This window comes from Apis cerana, linkage group LG2, assembly GCF_029169275.1.
Source record: "Apis cerana isolate GH-2021 linkage group LG2, AcerK_1.0, whole genome shotgun sequence".
Lineage (NCBI taxonomy): Eukaryota > Metazoa > Arthropoda > Insecta > Hymenoptera > Apidae > Apis > Apis cerana.
Window position 1 is genome coordinate 2,796,916 of NC_083853.1, and position 24,713 is coordinate 2,821,628.

General features: G+C 25.7%; 1 protein-coding gene across 3 annotated transcripts; it reads right to left on the minus strand.

Annotated features, from left to right (window-relative positions):
- Nucleotides 1–1,464: 1,464 nt before the first annotated feature.
- Nucleotides 1,465–24,710, minus strand: LOC107995207 (sodium- and chloride-dependent GABA transporter ine). Of its 3 annotated transcripts, XM_062071763.1 has the most exons (12): nt 24,286–24,710; nt 22,561–23,380; nt 17,893–18,089; nt 11,275–11,409; nt 9,984–10,209; nt 9,530–9,797; nt 8,425–8,653; nt 7,972–8,084; nt 7,706–7,846; nt 6,962–7,162; nt 4,948–5,124; nt 1,465–4,867 (listed from the first exon to the last, which is right to left on the minus strand). In XM_062071763.1, the coding sequence occupies exons 2-12, from the start codon at nt 23,364–23,366 to the stop codon at nt 4,697–4,699; spliced, it is 2,664 nt and encodes an 887-aa protein (XP_061927747.1). In that variant the 5' UTR covers nt 23,367–23,380; nt 24,286–24,710; the 3' UTR covers nt 1,465–4,696. The 3 variants fall into 3 exon arrangements, with proteins under 3 accessions (XP_061927747.1, XP_061927749.1, XP_061927748.1); XM_062071765.1 differs by lacking the exon at nt 24,286–24,710 and having other exon boundaries at nt 22,145–23,282; XM_062071764.1 differs by lacking the exons at nt 22,561–23,380; nt 24,286–24,710 and adding an exon at nt 21,341–22,138.
- Between the last annotated feature and the right edge of the window lie 3 nt (nt 24,711–24,713).

Genomic DNA, 24,713 nt, shown 5'->3' on the forward strand with positions numbered 1-24,713 from the left:
AGAAGAAAAAAGAAATATTTTTTTTCATTATGTTTTATAGTTATATCAATTTCTTGCATATAGATATTAGCTTCGTATTTAGCAATTATAAACAATCTTATATAGTTTTAAATATGAAGCTAGATAAAATTTACATTTTTTATATATTATTTTCAAATATATTTTGAAGATAAAATATTTTAGAAACAACTTTAAGAAGAAAATAAGAATCAAAGTTTAAATTTTTACAGATATGGTGTTAATAAGAAATAATAATAATTATTACGTGACTAAATTAATTAAAAAATTAATTAATGACATTAAAAAACAAAGAAATGTAAAAAATTTAAAAATTCAATTCATTCAATTTTGTGAAGATTAAATCATTTTTGAATATTTTTACATTATATTTTTTAGAGATAAATTATGAAGTCAAATTTTAAGAAAGAAGAAGATAGTAAAAAGTTGTATAATTATGTGTTTTATAGTAATGTAATTTTGCTATTTTTTTCTATTTCTGTATTTCATTGTTTTTATATGCCAAAAGATATGTGTTTTATATAATTTTGATATTTTTTTCTATCTTGGTATTTCATTATTTTTATATGCCAATAGATATTATCTTTATTAATTTAATTTTTTTTTATTAGTGCAAGATTTTTTTTTATTATTGTAAGATTTAATTCATTTCCTTTTCTATTCTATTTATATATAATTTTCTAAAAAACTAGAAATTTTATAATAAAAGGATTTTTAAATAATTAAAAGATGATAGAAACTCATAAAATGGTACGTATATTATTGAATATTAAAATTATTTAATAATAAAGAAACACAAATTAATATATTATACAACCAAATAATATAAAATTTAAAAAATTTAGCTAATTATACAATTTTTTTATTTGCATAATTATTTCATATTGTAAGATACTGTTTAAATATTAATTTAAATTTTATGCTTTATACTTTATACTTTATACTTCTCTGCCAAAATTTCAGAAATATATATAATACATAATAATAATAAAAATAAAAAAAAATATTATATAAAGTTTGTGTATAAGTATTTTTTCTTTACTAATTTATAGATTTATATTTAATAAATAACATAACCTATGCATGTGCATGATAGCAAATTCTGTATTAAAGAATATAAAATATTAAAATAAGAATTTAAGTATTTCAAGTGATCTTTAAAGAAACATGTTTTATTTTCATAATCCTTAATCGTGTTTGTTTTACATTTATTATAAACAAACTTGTATTTAATATTAATATAATATATAAATTGAAAAATATAATTCAATAATATTTTTTTTATTATTTTCAATATAAATATATTATAAATATAATATATATAAATATATATTATAAATTGTATTTAGAATTACAATTTTATCAAATATCGTATCTCCATAATAAAATAATAAAAGATAACAGAAGAATATAAATATATTTAAAAATAAAATAAGGAAAAAGTAATATGAGAATAAAATAATTTATTAAAATTCTGAATTAATTACAAATCTAAAGTGCTCGATGTCTTTTTCTAATTGACAATTTAATTTTGTACATTAACTTATTATTTTTTATATTCGGCATACGACGTATATCACACTTGATGATATTTATTCTTATCACGTGTACAGTCACGTTGTTAACAAGCTTATGCAGCTAGTTCTTGTTGCCTTTGCGTAACAATCGTTTTTATTTGTGCTACTTATCCAATAAAATATAAAAGTACGGGAAATTAGCATTTGTACTCATTATTATATGACATATTCGTCTAAATTTATATCGATCGTTAATCGCAATGTATCGAACGATTATTATTCTATTTCTGTTCAATGCGTTTGCATTTTGATATTCTATCAATATATGCATCTATAATCAGTTATAAAAATATTCGTGTTCTATGTTACAAAAATTTATTTATTTATTTTATTCTTTTTATTTAAAAAAGTTATTATTTTTTTTTAATATAAATATTAAAAATTATAATTATAATTATTTAGAGGATAATGAATTATACATATATGATAAATTTTTTTAATGAAATATTATTTTAATGATTAATGTTCAATTTCATTTTTTATTTTTTCAAATATAATTTTATAATGATATGAAATAAATTTTAAATTAAAAAATAAATAATCTCAAAATTTAAAAAATGTTGAAACTTTTTTTGATGATTGAATCTCATTTTTAAAATTTTTTACCAATAAAAAAATTATTCCATATATTATAATTTGTCGTGATTTATATATGTACAAAATAAAATCAAAATTCTTTTAGAATAGAATACGAAAATAATATAGGATACGAATATTTTTAACTAACTATATATTATAATACGTACATATTTATGAATGATATCTAGTCGAATAATATCATTTTTAATACGTAACAAATATAACAATATAGTATTTCTATTTATTTTTAAACATATATGGGAACTAATTATGAAGTACAATGAAATATCAAATGTCTTTATGTTTATAAAGCAAGAAAGAATCATTGACTCATTTCTATGTTGATAATTGTAACTAATTTTTTTTATGAATGATTTCTATATTCTAACTTAACATTATATTATTCAATTTTTCTATTTCTTAGATTTTTTGTCAGTTTGATCGAACTAATAAAAGATTTTTATCTTTTATAACGTCATGTAACAATTTAGAATGATTCTAAATATTACGAAGTACAGATTATTTTTTAAGTAAATAAAAGAATCAACAATAAGTAATATTATTAATTAACGATTATATTTAAGTATTATTTTTTATTTTCTATTTACGTAATCTAAAATATTTGTTATTTCATGTATCTATTTTGACTTAACGATATTCGAATATATCAACTTCAATTAATTAAATCGAATTTTGAAAAAGATTATATATTATTTTGCATATATAAAATGTGTAAAAAAAATATATAAAGTATAAGAAATAATTGTAAAATATTAGAAAATATAGGTTAAAATAAAAATTTAACCTTTTTTTTCTTTTAGCAGTTTTCTTTAGTTTTACTTAAAAAAGAATCATAGCAGGTTTAGAATCATCTATGTACGAAGTATACTTAAAGATACGTATATGTAATAATACCGGAACACATATAATTAAAGTATAAAATTGTTGATGCGCAACAGTTCTCACGATACGATTATGATTCATTTTTAATTATTCATGCGACAAATTTGATGTGTGCGTAATGGTTATAAGTATTTCTGATTAATCACATTACGTATATCTTTCGTAGAATAAATTTTACGATCAATACACATAATATCGATCTAATTACGGGTATTTGAAAAAAAATTTCCATTTCAAAATGAAATGTTAAAATGTAAAAACGAGAAATGTATGCGAATGTTTCTATATGCGTAAATTATTTTAATTGTCCTCTACTAGCTTTGTAAAATATATCATACTGTTTTACTTTTTTCACGCATAAAAATTTTACAATAAAATATTTAAATATCGTAATTCGATATCTCTTCTCGTTATAAAATATAATTCAGAGTTACATTTTCAATTTTTTAATAATTTAAAAAAAGGGGAGGAGAAATTTTCATTAAGGTTCAATATTGCATTAATATAGCATTTCATTTGTAATTTTTTTTTTAGTTTAATAGTAATGGATATAATAACTGTATTATTTTTTAAAATTATGAAAAGAATTATTAGATTTTAATAAATCATTTATATGTCTTTTGCGCTTCTATTTTACGTATTGGATTTTCATTTGAATCAAATTTTAAAATAATTCTAATACTCAATGCATTATTTAGAAAGCGTTTCAAAAATCCAAGATCATTTAATTATAATTATTGCAATAAAAAATGTTTTGAAATTTTAAATATATATATATGATAATTGATAAATAATCATAAAAATTTATATTACTTTGTCCTTAATGAAGTAATCTTATTAAAATTTCATTTTCTATACTATAACGTCGATGTTGGAAGATTTGAGCAAAATACTACTTTTCTACATAATCCATAAAGTTTGTTTTCTGTAAAACTCGTATCGGATGCGCCAAGTTTCTCACAAATATTCTTGAATTTTCTTTTATATATAACGATGGATATAGTATATAAAATTAATTTTTCTTGAATAACCATTATTTCAAGCATTTAAAAATGTTCATAAATAATTGCGAGTATTTATATTTCGCAATGAAAAAATATTATAATATTGCAAGATCATAAATTATCTTATCTTTTATCTTAATCTCTAGAATTCCAAGTAGAGTGAGTGCGAGTCACATCATAAATTAAATATTTATAACTTTTTTGTAAAAATTTTTTCTTGTGTTAAGTTATTTATATTTTATTTAACATTGAAAAATATCCTCCGATCTCGATAATATTTTAATATGAAAAGATCATCAGTATCCAAGGATAATACTTTTTTGTTAATAATAAAATTGTTTACTAAAATTGTTAAATATCGATCTTAATATTTAATTTTAAATATTTTTTATAATTTTTGTGTAATAAATTTACAAAATTTGGGATTCTAAAGCTTAATTTTTGACAAATACAAATAACTAAACCACGATAAATTGTATATTAAACAATAAAGAGCAAAAAATCAAATATCAATTTTAGCCAACGTTTTCGGTTAACTCCATTTTCATTTCCAAAAACATATGTATATATATATATAAAAGATACCCGTGTTTTCAAACGATTAACTTTATAGTTTTACGTCTGGGATTTCGACAAAGGGGGACTGATGCTCAATTGTATCGGACTATTTGCGTCCTGTTGTTCCTTGATCATATCCTCCTCGAAATTGTGCATGGACTCGTTACAGTATTCTTGGCCGCAAATTTTACACGCTTCGAAATGCGGCTTAATAGAGTTCCGTAATTTCTGAAAGACAAAGTAGGGAAATTATGGTGGGGCGATGGTGCGTGGAATGAAATTTTAATTGGTGGATCGCGTTATCGTACCTCTGCACAAGTATTCCCGTTGGCTCTGATGAACTCGTAGATAGCGAAAGCGGGAATGCAAATGAGCGAAAGAGAGGCTATTCCCCAACCGATCGCCTCTGCCCACCACGGGTACTTGTATTCACCATTGTGGTAGGTCGGTGGTTCATAATCAATTAAACTGAATACCCACACAGCCTGAAACAGTGATTTATGTGGTGTGTGATATCACAGTTAGTTTTCATATAATGTTTTATTATGTTATATGTTAAGAAGATAATGATATGTGAATTGACAGGTAAGAAATGCGTGGTAAACGATAAATTCCAAATTGATTTTCGTAATTAAATAGATAATGTAGTGTTCATATTATTAGAAGTATTACCAATTATTTTTTTATAAATAGTAAATTAAAAAAAAATAGAAGTTTCGCAGTTTCTTATGATCAATGTAATATATAAATCTTTTATATTTGTAAATATTTTTTTGAGAAAATGATTTTTTAATGTTACGTATCTTTCATATCTACGTTATATATTTTACATATTTTGTTATGTCATAAGAAAGTATGTGTCAAGGTGAATTCGTCCATGTTATATTAGTGTTTCCTAATATTTTTTAGGACACAATCCACTTTTATAATAGTCAAGATGTGGTTTGGTTTTTTTTCTCATAATTATAAAAGAATGTATTTTTAATAGATAAAATAAATGTAATATTTTTTTTTCGAACAATTTCAATAAATTGCACATATAAGAATCAATGATAAAAAAATTGATAAAATAATAGCAGATATAAAATATTTAATATTCTTTCAATACTCGTGATATAATATAATTTATTCTATAATCAAATAATATATTAAAATAAGTAAATACATGAAAATTTTCATGCTAAAATTATCTGTGTAAATAAAATAGAAATAATCTTAGTGATTTCTTTAAAGATCGTGACTCATAGGTTAGGAAATATCTTAGGAATGACCTTCAAAATTCTACAAGGTTAGAAATGAAAGAAATATTTTAAATATTTTGTCAATGCTTGAATAATATATTTAATATCATTTATTTATCTTTTGTTATTATTTACGATCAAAGCATATACTTTTGTTTTTTCTATTATAAAATAATTTTAATATTAACATGAGTTTTTTAATATTCATTTTTTCTTACATTTACATAAATTTTTTTTATTTGTGTAATAATATAATTTATTTTCCTCAAATATTTAAATACGTATTTATTAACTATAATTTATTTATTAACTATATTCGTATTTAAGTATATGTATTTAAATATTTATATGAGTATAATTAAACAATTTAAAATAATAAATTTATAGTTATTTAATAATTATCAAAATTTACTTTTTAAGGATTAAAATATTGACAAATAAAAATTTTTAGTTTTAATATTCATAATATATATAAATAAACATTGAAAACTTTGTGTATCTTATTTATGTATGTCATAAAATATAATTTATGACTTTATTTTTTAAAATAATAATCTTTATATAAAATAATCAAATTATTTTAAGAAAAGTGACCTCTAAAATATCATTTATATATCTTTATTCCAAAACATATAAAATTGTTTTCAAAATTTTGTCGTAACTTATCAAACTAGTTTGCTATATTAATAGATAACATATAAACATTGAAATATTAAATATTAATACAATGAAACATGAACTTGATTAATTTAATGAACTTGATTAATTTTGAGTGATAGTAACATTTTTATAATTATGATTTTTATATGATATATATTTTATTATGCTTTAATCTTTTAATATTTTTTCATTAAATATGAAATATATTTGATAATAGAATTTTGAATAATGTCAAAAAACCAAAAATGCAGAAAATTGATACGAATGATAAATAATAATTTTAATTTTTTAAAAAATAATTTATAATAATAATAATTTCTAATAATTTGTTTCAATAATTATTTTAATAATTGTTAATATTCAACTTATTGCAATAATTCAGTTCTTTGCTTATTTTTAATAAAATTGTAATTAACTTTACCATGATAAGAAAAGGTGCAGCGATGAGCCAACAAAATCGAAAATATGAGGACGGTACACGTCCTGTCATTTCTTTCACATTATTGCACAATCTTCGTACGCCATAAAACCAAGATATCGCAATTACTTCAAAGAAGGCTAAAAACATTATCGATATCGAGGCAGCATAATGATCTATCAATTGGAAAAAATAAATTCCACCCTGTAAGTAGAAATGATGCAAATTTGATTAATAAAAATATAAATAAAGAATAAAAGACAGAGAGAGAGAGAGAGAGAGAGAGAGATTTTGCATAGTAAAATAATTTGTGATACAAAAAAAATTTGAATATTTCTTTATGAATGAATTTGTTATTCATAATAATAATAATAATAATAATAATAATAATAATAATAAATTTAATATTTTTTTCTCCTTCCACTATTATAATAAGAACCAATAAAATTATAAAATATTATAGAAATAAAAATATTAAAATAATAATATTTGAAAAAAATATTGTTAAAAATAATTTTGAAAATGTGAATAATAATCATGTTATATAGATGATTTAAAAATCACATATGATTTAAAATTGATTAATATAATATCGACTATTAATTCATAAGATAAAAAAAAATTTTTATTTAGAAATTTAAGAATTTAACAAATTTAACAAATTTAACAAATTTAAGAATTAAGTTTAAATTTAAGTTTAAGTTTAAATTGGAGAATAAAATTCATTTTATTAAAAAAATATTTTACCTGTGAGATGTTAGGTAGGCCAAACAAAAATGATATAACGCATACTAAAAGTACTAACATTTCATGACACGTTAAATGACGTTTTACCCATTTCGGAAAGCCATCTTGTATCGATGTTACAACAACTTCCACTATTGCAAACTGAAATTATCGTAAAAATTATAATATAAAAAGCAAACTTATTTATTCATCGTTAATATTATCTATTCATTAATAATATTTTAATTATACAAGTGATATTAATTAAATAAGAGATCGTCACGTACCTGACTATTCAAAGAAAGGCAGACTAGCATAAAGAAAAATAACACGGCCCACACTTGCGATGCTGGCATCTTGGCTAACGCTTGCGGGTAAAGAACGAATACGAGGCCAGGTCCTTGAACGGAAATTATGATTTGTCTATAAAATTGTAGGAGAAGTTAATCTGACATTGATTGACACCAAGATAAAAAAATAATTTTATTATATTTTATTAAATAATTACTAATTGCATTATGAGATAATATTTTATTTTTGTTAATAAAATATATATTCAAAAAATATAAAATTTAATTTTCCATTAAATTTATCAAAATAAAAAATACTATTATCATAATTTAATCTTTATGTTTATTTATGAATATATCTAACTACAGTACAGTTCTTTGTTCGATAATATAATATTAAGATTATATAAAATTATAATTGCTAAATAAGAGATACAACTTTTTACGTACCATCTGTTAAAACATCTTCGACAGACATATTTTGTTCGAGAGCAATATTTCCGATAGTAGCAAATGAAAATATTCCAACAAGTAAGCTGCTAAAACCGTTTATGAGCGAAACAGCCATAGTGTCTATTAGGATAGTATTATGGAATTTGTTGTAACTCGCGAAACATATCATCGAACCAAACGCTATGCCCACGGAATTGAAAATTTGAGCGGTTGCGTAGATCCAGACCTATACACAAGAATGATTCGATGAAATAGTTATTATAATTTATATTATTTTTTTTAAATTCATTTTTTATAATCGTTACGGATTATATATTTTAATATTCATTATATTTCATTATTAAATATTTTATATATCATTTGATATATTATAATTGTTAATATAAAAATTTTTATTTAAAAAGACACGGTATTATTATTTTTAAAGATTACGAATTTTGAATTTTCTTATAACAATTTTTTAATTAAAGAAAGAAATTATTCAACATAATATATAATAAAATATATTTTTTGATATAACACTAATTATCTAATTAATCAGAAAAAATAAGCTGATTCAGGAATATTTTGTTCGTTTTTAATAATATTGAAAAATGTTTCAAATAAATATCGAATAATGCAAAGAAGCATATAATTTGATTAATAATTTTTTTGTAAAGATATAACATATAAACATATCATACGAAAGATGACAAAAAAAATGATATCTTCTTTGTTTTTCATACAATAATTTATAAAATAAAAATGTATCAAATTAAAACATTCTCTAAATTAATAATTTCGCTTAAAATACTTAAATTTCATTTCAAGAAAAAAAAGATGATCATTATAATATCTAATTAATATCAAATATATCATTTTTATATATTTATAATATAATTATAACATATTGAATTAATTTTATCCTATTAATGTAATTTTTCATATCAACTTTTTTTTTGTCACGAAAACCAAAAGAGATGTTCAAGATGATCAAAGTAATTTCGTTCGCTCTGTACTCGATACAGAGTATCACGTTTAAAATATCCCAGATCTTGCGTAATATTTTATCAAGTAACATAGTACGTATCATCAAAGAGCGAGGGAAAAATTCTTGGATTACCTTCGCGTCGGCGAGCAGTTCCCAACGAGGGCGGAAGAAAAATTGCAGACCCTTGTCAGCACCTTCAAGGGTAAGGGACCGCATGAGGAAGACGACGATTAAAAGAAATGGCAGAGTCGCGGTCAGGTATCTCACTTGTGCCGATGATTTGATGGACTTCCAAACGGAGAAATATACCATGATCCAAGCGGTAATCAAACAAGCAATCAGTTCCCATCTTAATGGCCCTGATTCTTCGATTCCATTACTAATTTGGAGTACTTTGTTGCTAAATTGACGAACGACAAGAAAGAAATAAATATTCACGATCGATTCTAAATGTATTATGATTATAATTCTCGCACAGAATATTTATAATTAAATTAATATTGAAAAAATTAATTTTGACTCGTGAAAATTTATTTTATTAATGCCAGAATGTTTCGACAAGTGATTTTATAATTAAAGAAATTACTCGAAAAATTCTTCGGCTGGAGTTCTCGAAGCGTTTGGTCTTGTTCTATTATCGATGCCACTATAAGTAGGTAACCAGCATGCCAATGTGTTCCATGAATTTTCGCAGTCGGACCATGGTTGTTTTGCTCTGAACGCCGTAAAGAAATAATATATAGCGTAGGCTATTATGACGTTATGGTAAGTCGACATCAAAAATGATATTACTACCGAAGACAAGCCAGCTCCTGTTTTGAAAGATAAAATTCGTTTTTTATTTGTTCTATGAAGAAATTATATATCAATTATAATATTACTACAAACAAAAATGTCAGTATATATTTTGATCATATATAATTATATTTTGTAGATATATATGTACTGATTTGCAAATCATATAGAAAATTTTTAAAATTATATCTATAATTAAAATTTGTATGCTATATTTAATTATTTATTTATATTTATATCTTATACATTTATATATTATTATAATATATTTAAAAAAAAAAATAAATTACTGAATACTATTATTATTTCATATTTTTATCATTAAATTGTATTGTGATTAATAATAAATACATGATAAATCATATAAATTCTTACAAATTATTATGTTTAAAGCCATTATTATGAACTTTTTTTTTGATTGCAAAAATAGAAGCTAATGCTCATCTTTGGTGCAATAAATTTTCTGAGAACACTTAGAATATATAAACTTTTTAGATTTTTATTATACTTCATTATCTTTGAGATACTCACTTTTGTTATTGTAAATTTATAATTTATAAAAATTATTATTAATATATTCGTGAAATACTTTTAAAATTTTTGATTGAGGCTTATTTATTAATTATAAATTATAAGCAATTTAAGTTTATATTAAATGAAGACGACAGTGTAACAAAGATAGAATTGTCTCACTCTTTCAACTTCACTTCATTTAACTTCAATTGCTTATAATTTAATAAATAAGCTTCAATCTTCATATTTGTATCTCAACATTAATGTTTTTAATCTCTAAAATTTAAAAAATATCTCATGAATATTTTAATATCTTATATAATACTTTCCTTTTAGTATTTAATTATATAATCTAAAAATAGATATTTGAAAGTATATTAATGAATTTTTTCAAAATTCTTTATAATGTAAATGCACAATAAATTTAAAAAAATAATTTTTTATTCGATGAATTGAGAAAATAGTACATTATTATAAATGTAATTTATTAATTTTTGTTATTCAAATGCTTATACATATTTCTCTAAAACATCCAATATTTTTATAATTTATAAAATTATTGCTAATACCTTTAAATAAGGGACAAATTTGACCGAGAGCACCGATCGGTCCTCTTCGTGTAAATTGTCCAATACTAAGTTCCATATACAATAATGGTACTCCACATACTACAAGTATTAAGAAGTAAGGTATCAAGAACACACCTGAAAAATTTCATAAATTTCAAATTCAATAAATTTTATTAAATTATAGATTTTATTAAATTATCTGTTTTCGCAATTATTAAAAGCATATAGCAAAATTAATATTAACTTTTGTTAAGATTGACTTGTGATTATTAAGAGAATAATTATAATATATGTGCATAGTTACAAATTTAAATTGAATATATATAATTTCTAATTCATAATTTATAATTTCTAGTATTAAAAGGAACTCTATATGAATATTTTTAAAATTATTGATAATAATGCAAAATATGCATGATTCAATATAAATAATTAATTTATAGCTGGATTTATAGAAAACTTATGAAAATGAATTTTATTTCTTTAAATATAAGAAATAAATTATTCTTGCTAAACAATTATTAGTTTAAGATGTGAATTCTCAGTTTATAAATCGTAATTCTCAAGCAGATTGTAAAATAAAAAAATTATTTTTATTTATAATTATATAAAAAAAAATTATAAAAAATTCTATAATGAAAATTTTCAATATTTGTTTACTTCAATATAATTATCTTTCATTAGTATTTTTATTGAAAATATAAAAGTATATATACAATATAATAAATATAAAAGTAATTTATAATCTATTATAGTGACATTGAAAAAATGTTCAAAATTCATAATATAGTTCTATATTAAATTTAAAAATTCATAATTTTGCTTTAAAATTTTATATCCAAGTTTAATTCATATTTATAAATAAAATGTTATTTACTTTATCGTACTTTATCTTATAAAAAATGTATTTTTATGTAATTATAAAAAAAGAGAAGGATGGGATTAAAAAATCTTTTCAATATTTTAATTCGATTCATTATGAATCATCATAGTAAAGATTAAGTTATTACGTTTTAGTGTAACGTTTCATATATTTTCTCACAGAGGAGGAAATAACAACTTGGATCGTTTAATGAATCAAGAGATACATATATGATTCTATTTAAGAAGACATATTTGACCTTTGTAGATCTTGTCCACTTACAAAAACATTAGTAACAGCAAATTATATTTTGTCTGAAATCATTAATCTTTTAACATATAATTGACATATAATTTTTATCTGAAATATTTTTCTTTATCAACAACTTTGAAAATAATCACTTAATTAAAACATTTTTTAATTATAGATATGATTCTTCGAATTGTGCACGTTCAATTATTTAATTTTTTGATAAATTTTTCAATACCAAGATATTTATAAATTACACATATTTTTTGTTGAATCCATCATATATATATTTTGGATATATTTATATATATTATATATTTTGGATATTATTTTTTCCTCGTATTTTTCTAATTATTTTAATTTTTCTAATTTTCTAATTTTAATCTTTTTTTTTATTTATTTTTTACGTTATTAATAAGATATATCGTTTAAGTTTATTAAGTTTTTCTAATATTTTAAAATGACTTCAAAAAAAATCTATAAAAAATTCTGTGTTATATTTAAATATTACAATATAAGTAAAGTAAATATAAATATAAATATAAAATATAAGTAAATATTACAATATTACGTGTTAATATTAAAATTTCTCAAAAGACTATGAAATAGTAATAAAACATATGCTTTAAAAGAGAAATTTTGATGAAAAATTATTTAATTAATAAAATCAAATAAGCATAAATTTATGTCAATGAATCAAGAATATAATCTATTCACAATATTATATACGCATGTATAATTCTTATATATAGTATATATACAAAAATAAAGCTCTTAACATTAGATTATTTTATATATGAAAATTCTTAGTATTATTTAAAAAAAAACGATTGTTCTACAATTTTTTATTTAAAAATTTATGAACAGAGTTAACATTATTCAAACACAAAAATTTTTATTTCAAATCAAATTTCAATAAAAGAAATAAGATATACAAGATAAAAAATTTATAAATTTACCTAATTACTAATTAAATATAATACATTTTATTACCATTTTTTATATTTTAATCCAATTTATAATTAAATTGAAAAATCGATTATTAATTCGAAATTTATTTTATCGTCTTAAAAATAATAAAAGTCTTATCCACTGATAATAGCATGTTTCAACGTTATAAATAATTCATCATCTTATGATCCAATATTTCTGCGATTAAACGTTTCCTTCTTCAATTCTTTTTATTCGTACATGAAATAAAAACGCTGTTACTAAATCTGCGTGTAATGTGGATTTATTAAAGGTTGCATTAAACACGACTCATACGTAATAGTACTCGTCGTTAATCGTCATTCTGTGGGCAGTAACAAGGTCACTGGATGTAACTCTTTATTCGTAATAAACGGTGATCACAGTCCCGTGGATTACGACTTAATTTGGGAATAAGCATTTAGTTCGACTAAATTGCTGAAATGTGTTATTGTTTTTCATAACAGGTTCATAACATATTGTTTTCATATCATATCCACAAATTTTTCTCCCATATCAGAGATCATCATATCAATATATTTTCTATTGTCATATGTAATATTAATTGGTGCCGTAAGATTTAATCTCTTGAATTAGGAAAATTTATTCTCTTAACGAATGTATGAATTTTTTTGTGTTAATGAAATCTTTCAAATAATAAGAAATTATTATTGAAAAAATCAATTTAAAAAAATCGATTTGAAAAAATAAACTTTGAATAAAAAATTAGAAATATTTTATTAAAAATTATTTTTGATATTATTAATTATTGATATTCTTAGCTAACAAAATTATATTAATTATGATTATTTTCAGCAATATTTCAAGTAATAGAATGTCCACATAATTAGAAATTTTATTAAAAAAAATATTTATAAGTAATAAAATTATTAAATTACTTATTTTGTTTTATTATTTATTCGAGCTTTTTCCATTAATTATTTATATAAAATATCCTATGATAAATTCAATATACCTATCGTAAAAATTTGCTTTCTGGATAATATAACCATTGTTTCCGGTTGTATCATTGAAATAATTCGTACCGCATCAGTGCGCCTCACGCATATGTAAATTAATTCTACGAATATTGTATCGTGCCAGTCGGACAAATCAGATAGCAGTCTCTGATTTGACTTTGTGATTCATGTTGTAATTTAATAAGATAACCATTTCGATGGACATTGTAAATTTACGTTATAACAACGATACTTTCATTCTTTATTTCTTCGTTTAAGCTTTGAAAAAATTTTTTTTTCTCACGTATTATACTGATAAGTTCATAAATATCGACTGAGATTTAATTAATTTCTTAATCATGCACAATAAAAAAAAAAGAATCTTGAATAAATTTAAAGATTTTCAAAAAAAATTTAAGAAAGGAAAAATTTTTACATCTAAAAGCATTAGTTTATTTTGTGTAATTGATAAAAAAAAAGAATAAATAGATATCTGCAACGATTTTGAAGAAAATAGCTTTTAATACTTTACGTAAATCACCCTGTATATCTCTCCAAATAAAAGTGATAACGTTAATTTCCGTAGAATTTTCGTTCCTTCCTTTCAGCATGAATTTTCCCACGAGAACGTAAATGAACACAGGTCGTATAAATACACCACGAGTTTCATGCAAATCAGAGTACTCTATCTCGTGTTCTACAAATCTTCGTTTCATTTAACGCTCTTTCAAAAACATTCTTTATAATTCTTTTAGAAAAATAAAATATTTATATGATGATATAATCTTCTGAGAATTAAAAACAATACAATTTTTCATCTTCATTAAAAATGTTATATTATAAACAAATTTTTTTTTTTAATTAATTTTAATACAATATTCAGTACTACGAGAGAAATAAATAATTTGTTTTTAATAATAAATTTTATTTTATTATTTTAATAATAAAATTATTACTTTTTAAGCTATATAGCTATATGATTTAGGCTAAATAAAAATCATTGCAACTTAAAAAGAAATACTAATTGAAAAAATATATTTTTTCATACAATAATTAATAACCATTAAGTTTTAATTTTAATTTTTGACGAAACTTTCAAACTATCTTTGATTTATAATATAAAAAAAATTTTTTTTTTATTAATGATAAAATATAAAACATACAATTCATTAATTTATTGCTATTTTATTAATAAAAAATATCATTTTTAAAAATATCATTTTAAAATATCATTTTCTATTAAATGCAATAATGTATTCTTATTGTACATAACAATCCAAAATCTATCATAATAAATCGTTTTTGTTTTTTATATTTGCACTTATCATCATTTGCATTATATCATACAATAGAATACTATATTAGAATATTAGCAGCAATAAATAAAATAAAAATATTTACTACAACTGCAATACAGAATATTTTGAGCAACATTTTTGATCAATATTCCCAAAAGAGATTTCACAACTTTATTTCATTACCTTCTTATGTATTATCTAAAGTAAAAAATCACATGTTTATATTACTTTTAAAAACGAATCCCCTCCTATTCCAAGATCTTCAATTTCGTTTCCAACTATTCGAATCGTTTCATTATTCCATTTAATTTCGTTTAATCAAAAACATAATATTTCAATTACTAATCACACATAACACTAACAGCCGGTTTCCGCTCGGGCTTCCAGCCTCGATTTCCATTATACTTATGGCAATTAAGCCGAAAGTTTGAAGCCTAACCACCATCACAGCTGGATCGCAGTTTGTTATTATGAAGGGAGCGTGTCAGTTGGCCATGCTGAAATCAAACCGTGCCACACGCTCTGGTTTTCCGGCCGTCCAATTTAAATGGTTGGTCGAAATGATACTTGACCGATTACTTCCACCGGTGTCATTGAAATCATTTGCTATGCTCGCCGGTTTAGCTACGTTCCGGCAAGGTCATGTATCAAGTTCCGCGAGCGAATTGCTCCCATGTCCGGGCTCAGCTGAGATGCTCTCACAGACTTTGAAAATTACCAGTAACACGAGATACCGCAACTCGTGTTACGGTTTGCCGAACCGAGAGAATGCATGCCCTTGCTCTGGATACACGTGCGCCATAATGGCGAGCAAAGAGGGATGTTGGGAAAAAAAAATGGCGGCGAATCGCCTTGACAGCTGACAATTTCAAACATTTCTTCCACACGGGGGGATATTCTTTTCGAGGATAATATTATGATCGTTTCTTTGTTTCGCGTTTTATAATTGGACAAGTGGTTCTTTAATACGTGTTCATCTTCTTGATTCTTGTTTTTATATGTTGTAGCATTGTACGATTGTTTTGAGAAATCTTTTAATTAAGAAAATTATTTTAATTTAATTAATTAATTAAATTTTTTGTTTAGTTTATTCATAATGGAATATACAAAAGATAAAACATTGTCCAAAATGTTCTGTATTATAATATATATAGTATATGTTCTGTATATAATATATAGTAATTATTAAAATAAATGTTTTTATTTGTTAAATTTTATTGCATAAAATATCTTTTGAAAAATAATTTTATGAAAATATAAAAGTATGTGTACTTTTGTTTTATCATTTAAAAAATACTGAATTATAGCGAGAAATGTAGCGAGAAATATAAAAAGTTTATTACAGTTTTAAAACCTCGAAGAATTTAGATTGAATAACACAAGAAAATTATTATTCTGTATTATTTTTTAATAAATTATCTATTAATTATATCATTCAACTCTTAGTAATTTTTTTGTAATATCAGAATGTTAACAATACTAAATACTTGTTTTATTGCGATAAATATTAAAATGTTCAATACGACCTTTCAAGTCAAAGAATGTTTATCATCATAATATTAAGTATGTGTTATCTCGTGCAGTATTGCGTGCTACTGCACATGAAGAAAATTATTTTGAAAATTAGTAATGTTAATCAAATACTTCTTTTTTCTAAATAAATTTTTTTCTTTATTATTCATATTGATAAAACATATATACTATATTTTAATTTTTATCAAGAAAATAAATAGAAAAGAATAATTATATTAGGTAATTGGTGATCTGAATCTCGTAATCAATTTTTCAAACTCTTGGAAATAACATTAAGACTTCGCATTGTACAATATATTTGATTTAGAACGATTTTCTAGTTATTAGTTCATTTTTCGCTTAAGTGATACGTTTCACACCGGCAATGTGAATAATAAACACGTATTCTTATCACTGGCACACTAATCGTAACAGACGTATGTATGTCACAACGCAACATCTAGCACGTACAAATTTGTTTTAAACTATCTGTTTGAAGTGTCGTATATATTATGAGAGAAACATTATATACAGTAGCTTTCTCTGATTTTTTTTTTATTTTTATTGCCATTCACGTGTTTCTATTTTTTATTATTAGAAATTAAGCAAATTAAAATAATAAATTAAAATGTATTGTTATAGAATATGTATTGTAAGAAACAGCGGAATTCCTAGATTTTTATTTTGAGTAAAATTTCCATGAAGAATATTTGTTACCTTTTCAAGAGCATTTACAAGTGAAATTATGCAAACGCATGCAGATACTCACCACCGCCACTTTTGTAACATAGGTAAGGAAACCTCCAAATATTACCGAGGCCAACAGAATAACCGATACAAGCAAGGACAAATTGCATTTTGTTGGCCCAATGTGGTCGTCTAGATTGTCTGTAGTCTCCTGGGTCCTGAGCGTCATCTTCAGCATCGTCGAAGCTGGTACACACGGACAAGTCATCTTCGAATGATCTGAAATCAGGTCAATATTACAGATATGAATTATCTACAACAGAGAGTTATTAATTTTTATAAAAATATATATTTTTCATAGAAACATATTCTATAAAATTTTGAAATAAAATTCAATAAAAAATATTACAAATGTTATAAGTCAATATCTTCTTAAAATATCAGTCACAGAATATTCTTATATTACTTACTCGAAAATTCTGATTTTTATTGAAAATTTGTGTATATGTATAGAGTAATGAATTATTTATGGTTGACAAGAAATCTCTTCGATATTTTTTATAACAAAGTAATAGAACATTAAAAGTTAAACATTTTAAAATTTAAAATTTTGCTCTATTTTTATATTACAAAGTTATTTAAGTTATTTAAAAAAACGAAAAAAATACTGAAAATTTCAATTTGATTAAAATTAAAAAAAATTTAAATAAAAAATTTAAGAGATTAAATTTAAAATATTTAGAACAATATTTCTGTATATATATATATATGTATATATATATATATATATATATTTAAATATTTCACGAATTCTATATAAATGAATGAATTAATTTATTTTTTAATTTTTCAGGAATATTCATAGACAAATTATTATCAAAAAAGTAATTTAAAATATTTTTTATTTATTTTATTTATTTTATTTAATAACACAATTGCACATTCTATTTTGGATTAATTTTTTTTGAATTTTGTTAAATCTAATTGTTAAAAGACGATAAAGATCGCTTAAATAAAATATATATTATTCAGATAAATTTTTTTTATAAAATCTATTATTTGATTTGCATGTAATAATTTATTATATGCATTCGATACAAACTACATATTGAAGGTAAATTGAATTTACATAGAATATATTATTGTAACAAATGATTGCATTTATCATAATATTCAATACACTTTGCTTTGCATTCCATCTGAGAATAACATTACATAACATAACATATTTTTCATTAAATGATAATAATATTCACTACGTTTTACGATTGAATTTTCATTAAGAAAAATAATGATAATTTGAAATTGAATGAAATTATTTCATTTAAATTATATTCACAAATTCTTTTTATATATATATATACACACTGAAAAAAGTTTCGAATCCTATTTTCTTTATTTTTTGCAATTTTTATTTTCAGCAATTTTCTAACAATTTTATTAATATTCAAAATTAATGATACACATTTATGTATTTCAAGAAATTTTGTATAAAAAAAAATTTTCTGCGCTAAACAATATCCTATCTCTTTTTATATCTTAAGCAATACAAGCAATTTTAAATTGGACATAATTTCAAACTTCTGATCGGTAGTATAAGCCCTTTTCTTACGAAACCTTTTCTGGCAAACCGGTTACCTCGAAACACGGTTTCTCCTACAGGGAAAGAATCCTAAATCAACGGAAGTTTTGAGTATTTGATTTATCGTGGTCGTTAAGAGGATGTGAAAAAAAAATTGATCATGAACGCGTTTTGACGGACATCAGGATGAAGAAAGAAGAAAATCGAGGCTGTAAGGGGCCCATATTATGATTAACGATCGTGCGAAACACGGGATGGTATAACGGTAGCGATGAACGACCTTGATATCCCGGCTATTATATAACCGGTATGAAAGAATGAAGAAGAATTTTTACGAGTTTATCATGTATCCACGTGTATCCGTAGGGCATAGTGAATGCAGAAAATGCCGCTGTAACACGGTGAGAGTTATGGCAATTGGCAGACCTCGATAATAAATACGATACACCTGTGTAAATTCATCGACTACTTCGCAATGTAAAAACAATACAATGTAATGGGTACACGACCTATATGACAATAATAATAAGTTATTACATATACATATTTATGTGTCATAACTAAATTTCGAACGTAGACGTAACACATTGCACAATTTCAACGTGACGTGTTAACAGTTGTAAAAATATCCGTAAATATAGAATTTTAAATTTTCACTTCTCTCTCTCTTTCTCTCTTTTTTTTTCTTTTTTTAAAAATACGTGAAATTTAATTTGCAACTTCCTCAGACGTGATAATGAGTCGGTGTGCAATTTTTGAAAGACTGTAAACGTCAATTATAGAAGCATATAGGAATTCGCATATATGGCGGATTTTGAGAAATGAAAAATAATTTGTAGATGAATTTATTAAAATAATAATAATATTATATGTTTATATATGTTTATTTAAATAAAAAGCGCATGCATATGTGACAGTGATTGTAAAAAGAAATAACAATGATTTGAATTAATTTTAGAGGTTACGAATTAATTTAAAGAGGTTACGAAACTAGCATAAATTTTAACTGGAAACAATCAAACAAATATATATATATATATGATTAACATATCGCGGTAATAAAATGACGTTTGCTTAAGAATTGCGAATGACATAACTAAAATTGAAATCAATCAATTTATGATGTGTAAACTCATTTATCACACGTCTAATTAAACGTCTGGTTATTGGTTTAATAAAATTTATTTTGAAGTTATACGGATATAAAGATAAATATTTCCATCTTACACTTTTATCCTGTTTTTTACTTTCAAATATTTTGAAAACTTTGATCAAACCTAATAAAACATAAGTTTTTTCGTTTCGAAACAAAATTAAAGTAATATTTCTTATAATTTATTAGAAATGAAACGGTTCGTTTCTTATGAATTTCATATGAGCAATCTTTTCGAGACGATAGTGATGATTGCAATAAAGAAAGCTTAATAAAAATTCTATGTTTATTAGTATTCTAAATGTTTTAAGCGTCTTAGAAACTATCAATAGTGAACAGTGAGATATGAAAGTATAAATTTCATTCTTATATTGATTGTAAGAATAATGAAAGCTGCTCGATTGAATTAATCTAATCAAATTAAATCGATTGATCTTAAAGAAACATCTTAAAGAAAAATTTCAAACAAATCAATAATAATTGGCTCCAATATTTAAACTCATTTAAACATTAATGAATATTTGTTTCTCAACGAGAAATAATCCCGTTGAAAAGATTCTGAAACAACACAATAACGACAGGTGAATTAAATGCGGGTAATTAGAAGAGTGATTTCGCGTCGAATTCATTACCGCCTCCCATAGAAATTTCAAATGTGGAGCAGCAATTATGACCCTTTAAACGATCCACTCCGATTTCAATGGAGGAAGCGAGGCAGCTACAACAATAATACCGCATGAACACCTACTTATAACAAAAGTATGGACTTACATTGTACACCTATTATCCACTTACGTCTCTGGGACAATACGTTGGAATTGCGGTGCCTGGATGACGAGACCACGCTTCACAAGCAGTTCGGATGTACGCGGCATCTCTTGCCACCGAAATCTTGACTTAGACATGCATAACAATTCGATTCACACCGTGGCTACGTTTTAAACAAGACGAACAGAGGAACTACGTCCCTCACTTATACTATATGTATATTCGTTCGTGGCGTACACTTCGTTTCAACGTGAAATGCAATTGGCTAGATACACTATTTTTCAATATTTGCTTTATGAAAAAGAGTTTAAGATAACTGGAGCGTATTTCAGTTATCAGGAGAGAGATGCAAAGAGCGAGGCGCGTCTTTTGCGAGTCGAACGAATCAGCGAATGCATCGCACTAGTCTCACTTTTATGAAATCAGATCACGGCTAGGAAGGGAAAATAACGTCTTCTGTTGTTTGCTTTTATCGTTAGGTGGCAGATGCGAATCGTACTACGAGATCAAGTCAAATATTCGACTTCGACTCGTTCAACTCGAGATTGATTACGCTTCCTCTACATGGAAAATATTTTAACCTTATAATGATATCTATATTATCTAATTAAATAAGTACGTGATTTGATTCTTTTAGATAATGATCATCGATGAAATGAAATTGAGAATTTTTGTTCCTTGAAAATGAAAAATATTCCAATAATCGACTTCGATATATATCGTTGTATAACACAAACAAAGATATAATGATATAACGATCTGTAATGATAACTTTCAACGTTCCATACATTTTCGTTTAACTTAATAAAATTTTAATTAAAGTGAACTCACTTCATTGCCATTCCTCCTCTAATAGGCTCCATTCAAATTGCATTCGTTGTTGCACGAGCGAAGAAACAAACAAATGATCAATGATCTTCCAACTAACATCATCGTCAATTACCAATTATCACAACCATCACCAATTATAGATCCAACTGCCAAGATAACACCTATCTTATCTAACATAGCCTAGCCTAGCCTTCCTAGCCTAGCCTAAGTAAAACCAAATTCTCTTCCGGAGCTGGATAATCCCCGGCCAGAGGTACAGAAGCCTTAAACTCTCGGGCTAATGTTGAAGGCATCGAACGCAAAACCGCATGCGGAGGAAGTTGGACAAGGAGGAACTACGGAACATGATTCATAGCCCGCTCCTTCCGACGTTTCTCGTGGCGAGACGCGCGCGTTAGATAATGTGGCTCACTTACGGCGGCGGATGTACCATGTTAAGCAGCTCCGACGGCGAAGTGAGAACTCTACGTATAGTGAGCTTCCGCCCGTTTGAAGAGCCCATGCCGATCGATGCTAGAGAGCGTATAGAGACGGAATCGGGAAGCGTGCGGACGTGGGTTTGCCCGTTTCCGTCCGAGAACACGATCGATGCCCAGCTGGCCGCCGGTGGATGATACTGGTGATGGTGTTCATCCATCGTCGGATTAGATTTCACCGATCTCACGCTCGAGCAACGATACCGTCCACCACCGTGCGAGTCGATTCCCCGAGCGGACGATCTGAGTATACCCTGAGGATTGTCACGATTCAGAAGCCTCGTCTCTGGTTGACCGACCTGATCCCCGGATCTCGATTGTTGGAGGCGGGAATACGCCCTCTCGTGGATGCTGTTCCCGCTGTCGTTACGGGGGATGGCCTTCTTCAAGCCGTTACAGTGGTGGAGGTTGCTCGAGCTCGAAGGGGTAATGGCGATCTTTCGATGATGGGCAGTGGTCGAATCGGTGATGCTCAACAAACGGCCCCTTTCCTCGACAGGGGAATCCGAATCGGCGTCGTGATGATGCTGATAATGATGCTGGTGCCCTATCCTTATCACGTCAGGATCCATATCGTCCGAGGCATCCTCCTCCTCCGGCATCGTGCTCATCTTGCGCACGCAGCTGCTCTGCTTGCCGATCACGCTCTGCAGACGAACACTGTTGCCGTGCGCGTTCGTCTTGGCCGCGATCGTGTTGTTGCTGTCGTTGCCGTTGACGCCGCTGTTGCTGTCCGTGGCATTCATGATGGCATGGCGATCTAATGGCAGAAAGAGAGAGGAAGAGAAGAGCGAAAAGACAGAGACGCAGAAATAGCGATCGAGTCAGAGAGCCAGGTGAGAGAGGAAGGGAGAGACGTTACGAAGAGACGAGAATAGGGAAGGAGGAAGAGAGAGAGGAGGGGGGGAGAGAGAAGAATTTACACGGAATACTTGCACGAACTTCCGGTAATTTCATCGATGTAAGGAAACGCGAAAACATTCACGTATGGGTTCGTTAAGAGATTCGATTGAATTCGACTCTTACCATGTAGAATTCCGATGAAAAACTGTTCGAAACTTTTGCGGTATTCATTTTTATATATCCGACGTTTCAACGGACAACAATCGCTTGGAATTTTGAATGAATTATCAATTTATATGATGATTTATTGCTATAAACTTTTATAATTATCGTTAACAAGAGCTAATTATTCTTATCTCATTCGATGAACCCATTTAACGCATATTTGTATATTTATAATACAAGTGCACGGAGATAAAGTAGCATTAAACGTGTATAATCGCGTAGCATTGAGATTTATCCGTGGTGTACCAGTCACAATAGTAAAGATCGAACGAAGAGAACCGGACCTATCATCGTTTCACAACATTCATAAACGTCGAGCTGAATGAAAACATCGAGTCTGAATCGTTGCAGCAATTTCATTCAAAAATAACTCGAACAAAATCTCTTTCTCGTTTTTTTTTCTTTTTTTTTTTATGTGCAGTATGAAAAGGGCGCGGATAAATGATAAACAATAGATTAGAAAAGAACACATGCACTTTCAACTAAAAATGATTATAGTCTAACTGACGGAATATCGAGTCAGACGAAAATATCAATAAGAGAAAGATACGCATATAACAGCGAAGCGACAATGATCACGTGTTATCGAGCCAGTACCTGTCAGATCGAAGAGGGCCTCGACCGGGTCGATTGCATTCCTATGAAGTCACTGAGACCCATCGATGTACAGAGAGCTTGATAACAGGGGAACCGTCCACGTGGAACCGTGACGTTTGTAATTGACAAAAGTTTCGTTGCCCGTTCGGGGAATTGAAACACGTCCCCGTAGAATAATCGCGAAAATCGGAACGATTTTGTTGCTGCGGTTGCACGCGATTACGGTACGTCGACGTCGCGTCACGACGGTGTTGTGTATGCCGATTGTGCGTCAGCACCAGCGACAAACGCACACATGTACGCCTATCGCGTTTTCAATTGACAGTGCCTTCTTGTGGACATTGCGTGTACTAATGATACGAAACTTGGGACTCGGACCTGGCGCGCCTCACTCGGAATTATTCGTGCATCTTCGCCAGGCCGATATC